General features: G+C 42.2%; 1 protein-coding gene across 4 annotated transcripts; it reads left to right on the plus strand.

Moving 5' to 3' along the window:
- Window positions 1–3283: 3283 nt before the first annotated feature.
- Window positions 3284–14759, plus strand: crsp7 (cofactor required for Sp1 transcriptional activation, subunit 7). Of its 4 annotated transcripts, none has more exons than XM_052477151.1 (4): window positions 3284–4195; window positions 7598–7727; window positions 11201–11278; window positions 11541–14759. In XM_052477151.1, the coding sequence occupies exons 3-4, from the start codon at window positions 11213–11215 to the stop codon at window positions 13215–13217; spliced, it is 1743 nt and encodes a 580-aa protein (XP_052333111.1). In that variant the 5' UTR covers window positions 3284–4195; window positions 7598–7727; window positions 11201–11212; the 3' UTR covers window positions 13218–14759. The 4 variants fall into 4 exon arrangements, with proteins under 4 accessions (XP_052333111.1, XP_052333112.1, XP_035611493.2 ...); XM_052477152.1 differs by having other exon boundaries at window positions 11204–11278; XM_035755600.2 differs by lacking the exon at window positions 7598–7727 and having other exon boundaries at window positions 3284–3907; window positions 4044–4195.
- The last annotated feature ends 3950 nt before the right edge of the window (window positions 14760–18709 follow it).

Raw genomic sequence — 18709 nt, forward strand, 5'->3', positions numbered from 1 at the left:
TCACTGTATCACAATTCCAGTGGGTCAGAAGTTTACATACACTAAGCTGACGTGCCTTTAAACAGATTGGTGTCACGTCCTGACCATAGAGAGCCTTTATTTTCCATGGTGGAGTAGGTCAGGGCGTGACTGGGGGGGTTAGTCTAGTTTATATTTTCTATGTGGGGTTCTAGGTTGTTTTTTCTATATTTGGGGTTTTGGCATGATTCCCAAATAGAGGCAGCTGGCTATCATTGTCTCTAATTGGGGATCATACTGAAGTAGCATTTTTTCCACCAGTGTGCTCAAACACATATCCCATAGATATTGTTTATGTTTGTGTTAGTGTGTTTGAGCACTACGTAGTCACGGGTCTTTGTAAGATTTGATATTTTGTTTCTAATTTCACTTTGTAATTAAAGATGTGAAACTATACTCACGCTGCGCCTTGGTCTGCTCATTTAGAAGATTTGGACACTTGGAAAATTCCAGAAAATTGTCATGGCTTTAGAAGCTTCTGATAGGCTAATTGACATAATTTGAGTCAATTGGAGGTGTAACTGTGGATGTATTTCAAGGCCTACCTTCAAACTCAGTGCCTCTTTGCTTGACATCATGGGAAAATCAAAAGAAGTCAGCCAAGACCTCAGAAATAAAATTGTAGACCTCCACAAGTCTGGTTCATCCTTGGGAGCAATTTCCAAACGCCTGAAGGTACCACGTTCATCTGTACAAACAATAGTACGCAAGTATAAACACCATGGGACCACGCAGCCGTCATACTGATCAGGAAGGAGACACGTTCTGTCTTCTAGAAATGCTGGTACTTTGGTGTGAAAAGTGAAAATCAATCCCAGAACAGCAGCAAGGGACCTTGTGAAGATACTTGAGGAAACAGGTACAAAAGTATCTATATCCACAGTAAAACGAGTCCTATATATCGACATAACCTGAAAGGCCGCTTAGCAAGGAACAAGCCACTGCTCCAAAACCACCATAAAAAAGCCAGACTATAGTTTGCAACTGCACGTGAGGACAAAGATCGTTCTTTTTGGAGAAACGTCCTCTGGTCTGATGAAACAAAAATAGAACTGTTTGGCCATAATGACCATCGTTATGTTTGTAGGAAAAAGGGGGAGGCTTGCAAGCTGAAGACACCATCCCATCAGTGAAGCATGGGGGTGTCAGCATCATGTTGTGGGGGTGCTTTGCTGCAGGAAGGATTGGTGCACTTCACAAAATAGATGGCGTCATGAGGATGGAAAATGGTGGATATATTGAAGCAACATCTCAAGACATCAATCAGGAAGTTAAAAGCTTGGTTGCAAATGGGTCTTCCAGATGGACAATGACCCCAAGCATACTTCCAGAGTTGTGGCAGAATGGCTTAAGAACAACAAAGTCAAGCTATTGGAGTGGCCATCACAAAGCCCTCAATCCTATAGAAAATTTGTGGGCAGAACTGAAAAAGTGTGTGCAAGCAAGGAGGCCTACAAACCTGACTCAGTTACTCTGTCAGGAGGAATGGGCCAAAATTCACCCAATTTATTGTGGGAAGCTTGTGGAAGGCTAGCCAAAACATTTGACCGAAGTTAAACAATTTAAAGGAAATGCTACCAAATACTAATTGAGTGTATGTAATCTTCTGACCCACTGGGAATGTGATGAAAGAAATAAAAGCTGAAATAAATAATTCTGACATTTCAAATTCTTAAAATAAAGTGGTGATCCTAACTGACATAAAACAGGGAATATTTTACTCAGATTAAATGTCAGGAATTGTGAAAAACTGAGTTTTTAAATGTAGTTGGCTAAGGTGTATGTAAACTTCTGACTTCAACTGTATATATTTGATGTTGGTCCTTCTGTAGCTCAGTTGGTAGAGCATGGCGCTTGTAACGCCAGGGTAGTGGGTTCGATTCCCGGGACCACCCATATGTAGAATGTATGCACACATGACTGTAAGTCGTCTGCTAAATGGCATATATTATTATTATTATAATAAAGCACCACTGAGTAGGTGAAGTGTGTGTTTGAAAAAAAAAAAAGTCAACTGAATTTTTTATTTTAAAAGTACTGGGTGGTGCCTGCATCTGATGGTCACTCTCAGTAGGCTGAGGGTCCGCCTCTCAACATCACTCCGCTCTCCCTTTCCTCCACTGACACTGACCAAAAAGGGACACGGTCTTCCAGCTGATGGCGAAACTCTAGTCGCACTGCATTATTTCTGCCTCATGCACAAATTCATGGTGTTACTTCTATGAACAGAGAAAGTGAAATATTACTTGACATTAAAAAAGACCGAAGCCGATAATAATAACAACGCAAGCCTATCGATACACTTTCCTACTCATTCATTACTGCTGCAGTGCTTTATAAATGTGTTGAATACAAAGTGTTGACCTTGCTGAGCAAGAACATAAACATAATCATAAACTCACTCATAAAAACAGCATATCTTTGCTGTATTTGACAGTCTCTCTCTCTCTAGTCATGGTTTTTAAAAGGTTTGAAATCTCACAGTATCAACTTAGCTGTAGCTTTCTTTTATGCCTGCTAGGTTACTGAAGACACCATCATCTGAGCCATCCGACTGGCCAGCGGTAAATTTATAGTGCACTTGATATGCTCTCTGGTCCGGCTGGGAAAGCAGTTTTTGCTACACACCGGGAAATACAGAAGCATTTTATTTTTCGCTATGACCAACTTGTAAAAATAAAATGTACGGATACAAACTTGTACCACTGATCATGACAATGAGGTGAAACTCCCGGACAACTATTGTGATTGTCCATTCCAGACTGTTAATTTTACTTTGAATTGTCCTGTTTTAGGATATGTTGTTTAAACATGACAGCGTATTTCTTATTTGATTGGGCGCATTTAGGTTAGGCTATTTGATCGGAGAAACATGCATGTCATTACATTGTCATACATTTTATTTCTAGCCTGTAGGCTACAGAAAAGGGCCATATACAACATGATCTGCTGCATGATTTATGATCACATTTTTTTTTTTTACGGATGTGTATCTCCAACAGCACCCTGGAGATGCGCTATTTTGCTCCCCTGTCTTTGACTAAGTGGCCACTGTTTATTGCCGGGTGGGCATTGGTGCTTACTTAAAAACGCTCATATGCCACTGGTTGAAGAAAAAAAATTAGGGGGGCAAAATTAGGTTTTATGTGTTATTGCATCAGAAAATGCCACCCTCGTTAATCTTCCGCCCTAGGTGACCGCTTAATCTTGCCTAATGAGTGGGCGGTCCGTGAGCAAAGGTGTCAACTAGAGATGAGGTGCACGAAGAGTTTGCGGTGGTTTGTAGTCTTGCATGATGCCTACTTGATGCAAATGATCATTTTCAAATCTAAGACTAAATTGAGTCAAATATATTGATAAAAGTCACCCTGTCCGAGAGAGATTTAATGTTATCAAAAACGTCACGCCAGGGAAAGCCTACATGAAACATAGCCCTTATTTGAAGTGTTCCTAAAATCCACAATGGGTCAAATGAATGGTGGAAAACGATTGGAACCATTTCCGTGTTTGACCGATAGGTTTTGTCATGTGACTGATAGGTTTTATCATGATGCGTCCACTGGGGGGCCCAATTACCATATTGCTTACACTGTCAAATCTTCTCGGATCTCCACAAGCGCATAGGGTGTAGGACTGAGGAGTCCATTTGTATTGATCTCATGTCTCCTCCCTAACAATGGGAGTCGTTGCCCCAAAAGCGGGAAGGCAGGCAAGCGACACGTTTTAGGTCCAAAATACGCCCTTAGAAACGCATTGGGCTTGTTTTGGACCGAGTGAAACCACATATTGTTCTGTGGTGAAACCTCTTGCATCGCCTCTTCCTCTCTGACACAGCCAAGTATTGCATCCCATAATGCAATAGGAGGCCGTTGAGATCCAGCAGCTGGTGGTGAGTTTCCAAAGCGCCCAAGAGTCAATAGCAGGCGGCTGACACATCTCTGAATCCATGTGACATTTTACGAACCTTTAAGCGTAAATGCATCAGATAAATATGCTGCTCAAGTGTCTTGCATATCTCCATAAAGGCCTGTGAGTGTCTACAAGTACCACAGTATTCGTTGTTGGAGGATTCCTCCCCCGTCTGCCGGATCGCACCGAACAGGCAATGACAACGGCCTCAGCAACTCCGCAGCAGATGAGAGACCGGCTGCTGCAGGCCATCGATAGTCGTAGCAATGTGAGTAGCTAGCTATCTGGACGAATATTTGCCATCTCTTTAAAAAAAACTAAATGCCGATTATTCACTGTTAAATGATAGCTAATCGTACACGCTTGTGAGTTGACAGCACGCTTGCTAGCTAGCAAGCTTGCTACGCAAACGTTACCGGGCGTCAGCTAGTAAGTTAGCTAAGTTGCTAGCCTGCCCAACAGGGTAACGTTAATGTTTAGCCAGCTAGTGTTAGCATCTAAGCTAGCCAGTCACACAACTCTCGCAGGTCAAACTGCGGTTGTTTTCACGTTTACCAATACCATATGTTAACTGGCCAGATGGCGAACTAGCTGCAAACTTAAAAACAAGTTAACTTGTTGATACGCTGAGGTAAAGAATGTCAGTCGAAATAGCGTTAGCCTGGCTAGTTTACGTCAAGTTGACACTTTTCTCCCATTCCTCACCCGTCATACGTTGTTGCATAACTTAGCTAACGTTAGTAAGTTAGTAGCTACCACCTTATCTGTGTGCGTTTAAGCAACGTGGGTGTATTTGGTAACATACACTACCCGTTGCTTTCAATTCTAGTATTGGGTTGCACAAAAACAGTCAGTGGGAAGCCAGAAGTTAATGGTGGCAGGAGGGTTGATCAATATATCTTGGGGAATTTGAGACAAAATCTAAAAGGTTAATATTGAAGACTTTAGGGTGTCCAATAAAAAACACATTTTGACCAATGGGTAAAATAATGTTAATTGTGTAGATAAAACTTGTCTCATATCATTGTGACAATATGCACAACACTGAACAATAATATAAATGCAGCAATTTCATTTGACTGAGTTAGTTCATGTAAGGAAATCAGTTAATTGAAAAATGAATTAGGCCCTAATCTATGTATTTCACATTACTTGGAATAAAGATAAAGGTGGAGTGGATCAGAAATCCAGTCACCACCATTTGCCTCATGCAGCGCAACACACCTCCTTTGCATAGAGTTGATCGGACTGTTGATTGTGGAATGTTGTCCATCTAATTTTCAATGGCTGTGTGATTGGTGGGAACTGGAACACGCTGTCGTACACGTCGATCCAGTGCCACCCAAACATGCTCAATGGGTGACGTAATAGGTGAGTATGCAGGCCATACTCACCAGACATGTCACCCATTGAGCATGTGTGGGAGACTTGGGACTTTTCAACTTCCAGGAATTGTGTACAGACCCTTGCGGCATAAGGCTGTGCATTGTCATGCTGGATCGTGAGGTGATGGCGGCGGTTGAATGGCACGACAATGGGCCTTAGGAGCTTGTCACTGTGTATTGAAATTACCATCGATCGTGCCAGGTTTCCTCCAGGCATATCGCTTGGCACGATCGATGGTAATTTCAAGGCCAAAGAGTAAAATCTTGGTTTCGTCAGAGAATCTTGTTTCTCATGGTCTGAGTCCTTTAGGTGCCTTTTGGCAAACTTCAAGCGGGCTGTCTTGTGCCTTTTACTGTGGAGTGACTTCCATCTGGCCACTGTACCATAAAAGCCTGAAGGTTGTTTTTCTGGAAGGTTCTCCTATCTCCAGAGGAGCTCTGTCAGAGCTCTGGTCACCTCCCTAATCGAGGCCCTTCTTCCCTGATTGCTCAGTTTGGCCGGTTGGCCAGCTCTAGGAAGAGTGTTGGTGGTTGCAAACTTCTTCCATTTAAGAATGTGACTGTGTTCTTTGGGACCTTCAATGCTGCAGAATTGTTTTGAGAACCTTCCCCAGATCTGTCCCTTGACACAATCCTGTCTCTGAGCTTTACTGACAATTCCTTTGACTTCATGGCTTGGTTTTTGCTCTGACATGCACTGCCAACTGTGGGACCTTATATAGACAGGTGTGTGTGCCTTTCCAAATCATGTCCAATGAATTGAATTTACCACAGTTCCAATCAAGTTGTAGAAACATTTCAAGGATGATCAATGGAAACAGGATCCACCTGAGCTCAATTTTTAATTCTCCTAGCAAAGAGTCTGACTAAGTATGTAAATAAGGTATTTCTGCCTTTTTAATTTTTTAAAATATATTGGCAACAATTTCAAAAACTGTTAACTTTGTCCTCTGAGCAAGAGGACAAGTACATTAGTGTCTAGTTTGAGAAACATACGCCTCACAACTGGCAGCTTCATTAAATAGTACCCGCTTAAACACTGTCTCAATGTCAACAGTGAAGAGGTGACTCTGGTGCTGGCCTTCTAGGCAGTTACAAAGAAAAAGCCATATCTCAAACTGGCCAATAAAAATAAAAGATTAAGATGGGCAAAATAACACACACACTGGACAGAGGAACTGCAAAAGGGTTTTCTAATGATCAATTATCCTTTTAAAATTATAAACTTGGATTAGCTAACACAACGTGCCATTGAAACACAAGAGTGATGGTTGTTGATAATGGGCCTCTGCACACCTATGTAGATATTCCATAAAAAATCTGCTGTTTCCAGCTACAATAGTAATTTACAACATTAAGTGTCTACACTGTATTTCTGATCAATTTGATGTTATTTTAATGGGCAAAAAATTTGCATTGTTTTCTTCAAAAACAAGGACATTTCTAAGTGACCCCAAACCTTTGAATGGTAGTGTGTACCAGTCAAAAGTTTGGACACCTACTCATTCCAGGGTTTTGCTTTATTTTTACTATTTTCTACATTGTAGAATAATAGTGAAGACATCAAAACTATGAAATTGCACATGGAATCATGTAGTAACCTAAAGTAACCACCCTTTGTCTTGACAGCTTGCACACTCTTGGCATTCTTTCAACCAACTCCATGAGGTAGTCACCTGGAATGCATTTCAATTAACAGGTGTGCCTTAAAAGTTAAATAGTGGAATTTATTTCCTCAATGCGTTTGAACCAGTCAGTTGTGTTGTGACAAGATAGGGGTGGAAAACAGAAGATTGCCCTATTTGGTAAAAGACCAAGTCCATATTATGAATAAATGCTTCAGAGTTCAAGTAACAGACGCATCTCAACATCAACTGCTCAGAGGAGACTGCGCAAATCAGGCTTTCATGGTCGAATTTCTGCAAAGAAACCACTACTAAAGGACAACAATAAGAAGAGACTTGCTTGGGCCAAGAAACACGAGCAATGGACATTAGACTGGTGGAAGTCTGTCATTTGGTCTGATGAGTCCAAATTTGAGATGTTTGGTTCCAACCACCCTGTCTTTGTGAGATGCAGAGTCGGTGAAGGGATGATCGCCGCATGTGCGATTCCCACCGTGAAGCATGGAGGAGGTGTGACGGTGTGGGAGGTTTTTTGCTGGTGACACGGATTTATTTAGAATTCAAAGCACGCTTAATCAGCATGGCTACCACAGCATTCTGCAGCGATACGCCACCACATCTAGTTTGCGCTTAGTGGGACTATCATTTGTTTTTCAACAGGAGAATGACCCAAAACATACCTCCAGGCTGTGTCAGGGCTATTTTACCAAGAAGGAGAGAGATTGAGTGCTGCATCAGATGACCTGGCCTCCACAATCATCTGACTTCAACCCAATTGAGATGGTTTGAGGTAAGTTGGACCACAGTGAAGGAAAAGCAGCCAACAAGTGCTCAGCATATGTGGGAACTCCTTCAAGACTGTTGGAAAAGCATTCTTTATTAAGCTGGTTGAGAGAATGCCAGGTGCAAAGTTGTCATCAAGGAAAAGGGTGGCTACTTTGAATATAAAGTATATTTAGTTTTTTTTGCGCTTTGGTTACTACATGATTCCAAATGTTAGTTCATAGATCATGTCTTCACTATTATTCTATGAAGTAGAAAATAGTAAACATAAAGAAACCCTGGAATGAGTAGGTGTCAACGTTTTTTGACTGGTACTAGATATTTATGTTTTTTTTTTTTTTTTACCCCTTATAAGATGGCCAAAATTAGGGTGACTAAATCAATGGAGGCCAGAGAAAAGTGGCCAAAAATCTGGAAATTTGCATCACATCAGCTAGGCGAGATTATGTGCAAGAAATAAGGCTACTGGCTACCTGACAGGCTCCTTTGCCTGTTGAACTCGTCATCTTTCTTCTCGAATCCGCAGGACTTTTTATTTAACCAGGTAGGCCGGTTGAGAACAATTTCTCCTTTACAACTGTGACCTGGCCAAGATAAAGCAAAGCAGTGCGACACAAACACATTTACACATGGGATAAACACATACAGTCAACACAATAGAAAAGTCTATATACAGTGTGTGCAAATGTAGTAATATTGGGGAGGTAAGGCAATAAATAGGCCGTAGTGGCGAAATAATTACAATTTTGCATTAAACACCGGAGTGAAAGATGTGCAGATGATGATGTGCAAGTAGAGATACTGGGGTGCAAAGAGCAAAAATGAATAACAATATGGGGATATGGTAGTTGGGTGGGCTGTCTACACACGTGCAGTGATCGGCAAAGCTGCTCTGACAGCTGATGCTTAAAGATAGTGAGGGAGATATGTCTCCAGCTTTAGGGAATTTTGCAGTTCATTCCAGTCATCGCCGAAGTCAAGGATCGGTATGATAGTCAGTTTTACGAGGATATGTTTGCGACCTGTGGAAACCACTTTGACGACGACCACCACCACAAGAAGAAACCTGAACCTCTGTCAACAGCTCTGCGCTTGTTATCGTCTGTATTAGGTTCTCACGTTTTAAACATAATAATGAGAAAATCAGTGCTTTCACAATGCCTAAAATGCTAGTGGTAGTTACCGTCTTTTTTTTTTTTTTAGGGCACATTGACAGGTTTTTCACCTAGTCGGCTCTGGGTATTCGAACCAGGAACCTTTTGTTTACTGTCCCAATGCTCTTAACTGCTAGGCTAGCTGCTGCACAATTGTATAACATTGAGGTCCTTGAAAATAACAATTAAATGCTTGAAAAACTCCCTGAATTTGACTTGCCAATGCCTGGATGAACCCTGCTTGTATAGTCCTAGGCCTATGGGCTAATTTGAATATATTCATTTAAGTACACGTGGAACTGCTTAAAAATGAATAACTCAAAACATTTTGATCCCAATGTCACAGAAAGATGTATATGAGATCGATCATGTACCGTGGTATTTGGAAATGGCCAGAGGTGGTATTTCTGTACCGCTCAAACCTATTTATTTGAAGTTTTTCAATAAATGTTAATATTTGTAGCTACTTAATTAAATACCTGCAGCCAACTTGTGCAATACATTAGGAGATAAAGCAGGTTGCGCCCTTTCACCGCTCACATTATTTAACATTTATAAAGCTTACCATAGTTCTCGAACAGTTGAGCCAGCAAAATGATTGTGCCAATTTTATGAAGCAATTTTATCCGATAATGTATTTCTGTATATTTTTGCTTTAGGACATTTATATAATGTTTTTCTTACATTTAGTTCAGCTGGAAAGCTGCAAGCTTCCAAAGTTTTGAATAGAAAAGGCCATTCAAGACTGTCTTAAGCCTTTTCTGCATCAACAGCCATTATTGATATCTTGTGTGTATTGTATTAAACTGAAACATGTATTTGTTTGGGTGTCTATTTTTAATAAACCCTGTTTTTGTATCAAGTCGAAGACTTTGACCATTCTATTGCTTATGAGTGTAGTTATTATTGTATTGTCACAGTGTCCAATTCACTGTTTCTTATGGATACGATATTTAAGTTTTATATATGCAACGAGCTGCTAGCTGGCTGCTAGCTAACATGTTTTAAACCAGTGGTCACCAACTGGGTGATCGACTGGTCCATCTCCAAGTCATTCCTTGTCGAGCACCAAACATTTCTGTAAAAAACCCAACGATAAAGCCTTTACGTTCCTATTTTTGTCATTTGTTTCACGCTGTTGGCGATATGTGCACTTTATTCAGAAGCCCTAGTGCCGGGAAGGGAAGGTCTTCCCATTTTGAACCATTTCATGTGTCTGAAGGTTGAACTCCACCTACCTGGCAGGCCCAGAGGTAAAACCAAGTGCACCTTTAGGCCTACCGCTGGCCAATCAGCTCAGATCACCATGTCTGCAGTTTGTTTGTGCCATAGACTCTAGAAATAAGTCTAGAGCGCACAGCAAAGTTGATAGTGTGAGATTTAAAAAACTTTTAAAACCATGACTAGAGCGAATCAACAAATTCAGTATGGTTTTGAGTGAGTTCATGTTTAAATTGTTATTCAGCACTGTCAATCAGAACTTTGCATTTTAGGGCTTATAAAAGTTTTGAACATTCTCTCTACTTCCACTCATGCTACAACCAGCACTGCAGCTGTAATGATTGAGAAGCAAAGTGTTTCGGTAAGCTTGCGTTATTATTAGCGGCTTGTCATTTAATATCGAAGGATATTTCACTTTCTCTGGTCATAGGAGTAAAAACATGAGTTGATGCATGATGCAGAAATTAGGTTTGCCGTTAGCTGGAATACGATGTCCCCTTTCCTCAGCGGGATGGAGCGAGGCAGGACGGTGAGGCAGCCTTGCTGCTGTGCTCTCTTCCTTCCCCTCTGACCATCAGACGAAGGCCATCAGTCCAGTGCAATTTTAAAATGCTAATTATTATGCTCAGCTGTGCAAATTCTGTTACCAGTTTGATTGTACCTCAAATGAGTTCATATAATTTCAAAATCTGAGAGGTCTGACAACAGCACTGGCAGGTCAATTCAAGCATAGCCAATATACACTGATAATGTATTGGGCCTGTACCCTACTGCCCAAACCTCATTACTACAAAACTGTTTTTAATAGGTTCATGTTGCACAGGCTTATGTTTAAGTCATGTTTGGAAAAAATCTCAGCTTGCGTTTTGACTTTGATCTTGACTCAAGTTTGGTGAGCACTGTTTTTAAATAATTGATAGACTTCTTGTTAGACAGTTAATAGCCAGCATATCGTTTAGCTATAGGAAGGTAATAGGCCAGCCAGCAAGCCAACTGTTGCGTACTTAGAAGTAACAGCTGTTGCGTACTTAGAAGTAACAGCTAACTAGCTTAGTAACTCTTTGCTGAAAATCTGTGTTCTGATCATCTCTTTTGCTCCTTCCAGCAGATTCACAATATGGTGGCAGTATTAGAAGTTATCACATACTTGGAGAAATTCCCTATCACCAAAGAAGCACTTGAGGTAAGACCCAAAGCTTTTTAAGTGCTTTAATTGTTGCCTGTGACAACGATTTTGGTATTCTTAAAACGATCATTTGGGATTTTGGTAACTTAGCCTTTTTTGATCTATTTTGCTAGTATTGGCTTGTGAACTACCTCCAACCTCCTTTATACTGGACACATGGACATAGAAATGGGATCCACAAGTTCATCTGACTCTGGGCCTCATTGCCAAAATTCAAAAGTATCCCTTTAACAACTTTTTATTTGAATTACCAATTTAGGAAACCCGATTGGGGAAACTGATCAATGACGTGAGGAAGAAGACCAAGGATAAAGACCTTGCCAAGCGTGCCAAGAAGCTTTTGCGGAGCTGGCAGAAATTGATCGACCCAGGGCAAAATGAGACTCCATCGCGGGGGGCAGTAAGTGTCTCGGGCTCTGCCAATGGCAGTGCCCACCCCTGTTGGACTGACGTTCCACCCCCTGACGTATCCCTGGCAGACAAAGTTGTCCAAGAGGTCAAAACCAGAAATGACGTCCACAACACCGACTCGCCCAAAGCGGAGAAGTCAAGCAGCAGGAAGCGTAGAGGGGAGCAAAAGGACAGTGTGCACTTACCGGCCAAAACCTCCAAGATGTCCCCCAACGAGCAGATGCACAACTCCACTCTGTCGCCACCTCCCACAAATGGGATTGCAGGTAACCCTGAGGCTCCCCGAGACCTAGAGGCTACACCTTCGCCAGACAGGGCCCGGACAGAGCACATTGAGAATGAAAAACACAGTAGAATCCCTGTCAATGCTGTCAAGCCACACCCCAGCTCCCCGGGCCTCGCCAAACTACCTAGCACTTCCTCTTTACTCAAGACTGCTGTGTTGCAGCAGCAAGCAAGGCTGGACGAAGGAGGAGGGGGGCAATATCTGACCAAAAGCCCCCGCTGCCTTTCAAGTCCACGGACTATGAAGCAAGAGACTATGTCCAAGCACTCTTCAACATATGCACCAAAAGGGACTATCCCAAGCCCAGCTCGGAGTCCTCGCTTGCCTTCGTCCCAGCCTTTAACGTCCCCAGCCCAAGTGTCTCATGTGAATGGGCCGCCACCCCCTGCCCATAGGGCCTCACTGCACTGGCCTGGCTCCTCAGAGGCCACCACCAATCCCCCACACAGCACTGGAACACTGGAACCCCCGCCTGTCTTCCTTCCCACCACCCATCCCGCCCCACAAAACTCTGAGTGCGCGGAACTCCACAGACCCTCCCCCTCTGTAGTGGTGGTCAAGGCTGAGGCAGAAGTCTCTGCCTCCAGCTCGGACCGCAAAAAGAGGAAGAAGTACAGGTCCAGGGACTACTCTGTCAACCTGCAGGGGCAGGACATAGAGGACAAAACAAAGCCTGTGAGGTTAAAAGAACGCAGGCTAACGTTTGACCCTGTGACTGGACAGATCAAGTCCATGGTACATAAAGAACTCTGTCAGGTGGAGGAACCCCCAATGCCACCTCCCCCTAAGCCCCAGCAGAGAACTGATCTGCATCCACAGCAGCCTCCCGCTCCCACCCCTAGCCCCTTCCAACAGACTAACTGGAAAGAGCTGTCCCGAAACGAGATCATCCAGTCCTACCTAAACCTTCAGAGCAACGTGCTCACATCCTCGAGGGTCCAGGCCCCCGGCGCACACTTTTTCATGTCAGAATACCTGAAACGGGAGGAGAGTGATCTCAGGGAGGCGAGGCGAGGAGTCCATGTCTTGCAGCTGGACAGCTCGGTAACGGACACACCTGGAGTGAGCCGAGAGGTGACCGACAAGGACCTCCACAGAGTACATACGGAGCACTGGCAAGGGGTAAATGGTTGTTACGACACCAAGGGCACTTGGTTCGACTGGACGGAGTGTATATCGTTGGACCCACATGGGGACGAGAGCAAACTGAATATCCTGCCATATATTTGCCTAGACTGAGATGGGGTGTCTGTCCCAAGATTGTTAAAGGGCTTTCAGTTCTGTTTTTCAAAAATAAAATGTTGCAGGAAAGATGTGCCCGTTTGCAGAGTGCTGCTACTAACAATTAATTGCAAACTAGGGTTCTAGTGTAGGGTTGGCTGGAGTTTAGCTTTCCAGTTATGTGCTCCGAGGGTGTTGAAAGCGTTCATCTAGCACAGTTAAAGCCGAACGTGTCCAGCGAGTGGAGTACTGACACCTATTTGGAAGTTACAAGAAGCTTTATGTGACATATACAAAAATAAATTATACAATTTCTTATCATGTATGCATCTATTTATTTTTACCTTTTTCAGTTTTTTTTTTTTTAGGTTTATGGAAACGATGTGCAAAACCTGTAGAGCTTTTCTGTTTGCATCACATACTGTTGACCTGTTCTGCAATGCAAAAGAGGCATAACATTGTTTTACACATTATTTTGTTTTTGGTTGGCCGTTACATGTTAGCGATCCAACATTCCATACTCCACCCCTCATCTTCTCTCCTCACCACTCTGTTCTGATGTACACATGCCATCGAGCGTTTTCTTTCCGGAGGAAGTTTAACAAAAAAATGTGCCTCCTTTTGTTCAATCAACAAAGTATTTCAGAAGTTACCTTTGTTTTTCCATTTACTTATTCCCCAACAATCCTCACCCAGGCAGAAAATGATGAAACAGAGGGTACTAATACAACTGTGAGGATAAGAAAATGTTTGGATGCTGGAACTATACTTGTTAACATTCCTTTTAGCTATCGTTTTGGTTTATGAAATTGCATCACGAGACTTTCAGAGTTGAACAGCCTTAATGAATATACAGAAATGAGAGCTTTGTATTTCGTTTACAGAGGCCGGCGTCTTCTGTAATTTCATCATTTACATTAAGGTATGTGTAGATACAAACAAAACACCTGCAAGGTCCACATTATTTTTTTTCTCAATTTTCCTCCAATCTTTCATGGGTTTGTATTTCAGGAATGTTCTACTCATTGAGAAGCGTGCGTGATGGTAAATGAACAAGTGTCGTTTCTTTTGCTATTTTGTTGAAAACTACAAACTTAAGAGAGCACATTCTTCACGTTTTCCATGTGACAATTTGGAGAAGTAGTTGTTTTTATTTTTGTTCTCGTCTTGCCACGGTTCTCCACATATGACATGACTTCAGATGGGGGTAAGGTCAGACTGTGCGCCGCTATATTCATCCCTACCAATGTGCCTTTTTGATGTCAAATCTGGATTCGCTTTCGCATAACACTCCTGTCCTTGGAACTAGGTTTATGTGTGGCAATTCCATGTCCGATGATGCTGGACTATGCACCATATTTTTTTCCTAAGCAGTGGTCCTTAGTGAACACTGATCCAGAATGGGTAAATTGCAGACAATGAGGCATCACTCAAACACAGCTCGCAATAACGAAATGCTAAAGATGATTGATGTGGATCTGGTCAGTTTGACTGGGACATCTTTATTTGTTCGGTGTTTAACATCTCATTTGTTTGAAAAATAAAGTGATCTAAACCCTATGCACAGTTTTGTCATTTGCGATAAGACTTCATTCTTACGCAATATAAACCCAGATGTGTTTGTGTTGTATGGGGTTATTAACAGGTCAATGTTGGCATTAATATGGTACATACAATGTTTGTCTACAGTATATAGGTACATTACTCGTTTCCATTGTGTTCTCAGTGAATCCTCATGGGGGAGCACTTGGCCGTTTTTTGAAGTAATATGGAAATTCCAAAGTTTTAAACATGGTTTTGATTGGGTTATAACAAGTTCTGCGGTTAAACTGTGTCGAACATCACTTACAAAAAAGTGCAGTATGCTGCAAATACTGTGTCCAAAGTGCAGTTCAAATGCAGTACGCTAGTTATTATGCAATTACTGTGTCCAAAATACCTCAGTCGACTGCAGATATTGCAGTTTCAAACCGGCATTCTTTTTTTGAGAATTGTTTTGTATCTTTGAATTGCAAAGGGGTGTCTTTCACTTCCTTGAGTGGTTTTGTCTTCATTGTTATGACAAACCGCAACTATCAACACACTTTTCCCCTCCTGATAAGATAACCAAGTCTACATGCATTTCAGAACATCTCAGTGCAGAACCCTTCCCATCAACACATGACTAAGCTGCTCAGAGCACATTTACCTCACCTGGGGCCTCATTCATAAATGTTGCGGATGTACAAAATATACCCAAAAACATGATCCAGTTTTCCTACAAAAGTTGGTATTTATAAAAACAACTTGGAATGTCACTGGGAGAATCTCAATTGCATATTCCTTTAATCCTCTCAAGACCCACTGGCGGAGAATGTCAGAGGGGCGGAACCTCATGCTTTCTCATCCAAAGGGTTTTGAGGAGGCAAGGAGAGCACGTGAGGAGTACGCAATTGAGATTCCCCCTTAACTCGCTGTTTCCCAAACTTGGTCGTCAGGAACCCAAGGGGTGCACGTTTTGGTTTTTGCTCTAGCACTACTCAGCTTGATGATCACGTGCACTCCTTGGGGTACCGAGTTTGGAAAGTCCTGCCTTAACGCAATGCAAATTGTAGACCATGTGTGTACACATTTTCTAGTGTTTGAAGGATTTGGTGAGTTCCAATGCTTCGACCTTGCTGATGATTGACAAATCTTACAACACCTGGTTAGATATTTAGTAAGTATCAGCTAACCACATACAGTGCATTCGGAAAGTATTCAAACACCTTGACTTTTTCCACATTTTGTTACGTTACAGCCTTATACTAAAATTGATTTAAATACAACATTTCCCTCATCAATCTACACACAACACCCCATAATGACAAAGAAAAAAACTGTTTACATTTTTTTTTTCAAAAAATAAATACCTTATTCAAATTGAATTTACATAAGTATTCAGACCTTTTGCTGTGAGACTTGAAATTGAGCTCCGGTGGATCCTGTTTACATTGATCATCCTTGGGATTTTTCTTCAACTTGATTGGAGTGTACCTGTGATAAATTCAAATGATTGGACATGATTTGGAAAGGCACACACCTGTCTATCTATATAAGGTCCCACAGTTGACAGTACATGTCAGAGCAAAAACCAAGCCACGAGGTTGAAGAAATTGTCGTAGAGCTCCCGAGACATGATAGTGTCAAGGCACAGATCTGGGGAACGGTACCAAAATATTTCTGCAGAATTGAATGTGCCCAAGAACACAATGGCCTCATCATTCTTAAATGGAGGAAGTTTGGAACCACCAAGACTCTTCCTAGAGCTGGCCGCCCGACCAAACTGAGAAATCAGGGGAGAAGGTCCTTGGTCAGGGAGGTGACCAAGAACCCGATGGTCAGTCTGACAGTGCTCCAGAGTTCCTCTGTGGAGATGGGATAACCTTCCAGAAGGGCGACCATCTCTGCAGCACTTCACCAATCAGGTAGAGTGGCCAGACGGAAGACACTCGTCAGTAAAATGACAGCCTGCTTGGAGTTTGCCAAAAGGCACCAAAAGGAGTCAGACCATGAGAAACAAGATTCTCTGGTCTGATGAAACCAAGAGTGAGCTATTTGGCTTAAATGCCACGTCTGGAGTAAACCTGGCACCATCCCTAGAGCTGGTGGTGGCAGATGGGGAGAAGACCACTATAAGTATGCCAGATGTGCAGCTATAGTGAGGGGCAAAGTTACTGGTTTGATCAAGGCCAGCTTGATGGATACAGTTTATCCAATGATTGTAGCTGTTAACTTAGGTAAGTCAGTTAAGAACACATTCTTATTTACAATGGCAGCTTAGGAACAGTGGGTTAACTGCCTTGTTCAGGGGCAGAATGACAGATTTTTACCTTGTCAGCTCGGGGATTCGATCTAGCAAACCTTTCGGTTGCTGGCCCAACACTAACCACTAGGCTACCTGCCACCCCATGTCTTCACTATTATTCCACGATGTAGAAAATAGTAAAAATAAAGAAAAACCCTGGAATGAGTAGGTGTGTCCAAACTTTTGACTGGTACTGTATATGCCAATGCTGTTTTATATGCTTGTTTTTGCTTAATACTGTGCTATGTCGGATTGTATGAAGATTGACAGATTGGTGTAAAAAGCTGTATTTGTCTGTTTTTTTTGTGTGGTATCGATGAAGGTATTTGATTGGGAAATGATGATACATTTTTATGAGGTGAAATTAATTCATCTATAAATGTGGGGGGAAAAGGATGCCCTGCAAAACAATATCTGTTTGGTTTAAATTCCCCTGGTGCAACGACATGGTATTTGCATCTATAACGAGTCTGGACTATGATCAATTAAGCCATATCAATGGATGTAACGGGTTAATGTAAAATAATGAATTAGGTTGGCTTCCACTTATGGCACTTCCAAGGCCGTTCCATGATGATTAATACGGTCGTGTCAATCATGTTATATACATTGGTTATTGTAGCAAGGCATATGCCAGCATTGTAGGCCTACTGCCTCTGCCCGTGGCCTGCTAAGCGATTGCCGTTAGACCTCACTTCGCCACATATGAGCCCTGGTTAAAGACCTTGTTGCAGCTTTCACTTTATTCCACTACATTGGTGGCAGCGATGGGACCACGTCCAGCTCACATCTAGTTATGTGATCTAGTGGTGGGAAGCATTCTGTTCTAAAACATTGTGTTGGGTGTAATTACATTGATATAACTAGTGTACAATGGATAAGCAAAAATGGGTGTGACAGAAGCAGTCACTACAGGTGTGATCAAGCCTTACAGTGCATCAAAGTTGCCTGAAAATGAATGAAAAAGTGTTACGCCCTGACCAGTTATTCAGAAGAAAATCCTCTGTGATTGTCTAATTTACACAAGTTAACTTATCAGTGTAGACCCAAAACAAACACATTCTGCACATTTTCAAACTACCAGTTTAACGTGTTATTACAACCATGGTGTTCTGTCGTTACTGAAACTTCTACATCTAATAACCTGACAATGATCCACATTATATGTAAGTGATTTATGCAGCAAAACACAACTATCCTTTTTCTAATCTGTTCTGATCTAATGAGATGGATGTAGGATTTTCTACGGCCTAAAATCAAGGCCTTTCCCGGTCACGAAGCTATGCCCCTCTTGATTCTCATTGGCAAAGACTAAACTCAAGTTAGGGGTTATATGTCAGAATCTCCTTTACCACTTTGCCCAACATGTTATACCCCAGAGGTTGTAAGTGAACCCTTTTTAAGTTGATATAACTTGTCATTAGTATAGGGCCGTGAACCCTCACAAACTTTTACAAATGCACAATTGAGAGCATCCTGTCGGGCTGTTTCACCGCCTGGTACAGCAACTGCACTGCCCGCAACCGCAGGGCTGTCCAGAGGGTGGTGCGGTCTGCACAACACATCACCGGGGGAAAACTACCTGCCCTCCAGGACACCTACATTAAAGCACCCGCTGTCACAGGAAGGCCAAAAAGATGATCAAGGACAACAACCACCTGAGCCACTGCCTGTTCACCTGACT

This window comes from Oncorhynchus keta, chromosome 23 (genome assembly GCF_023373465.1).
Source record: "Oncorhynchus keta strain PuntledgeMale-10-30-2019 chromosome 23, Oket_V2, whole genome shotgun sequence".
In the NCBI taxonomy this organism is placed as follows: Eukaryota; Metazoa; Chordata; class Actinopteri; order Salmoniformes; family Salmonidae; genus Oncorhynchus; species Oncorhynchus keta.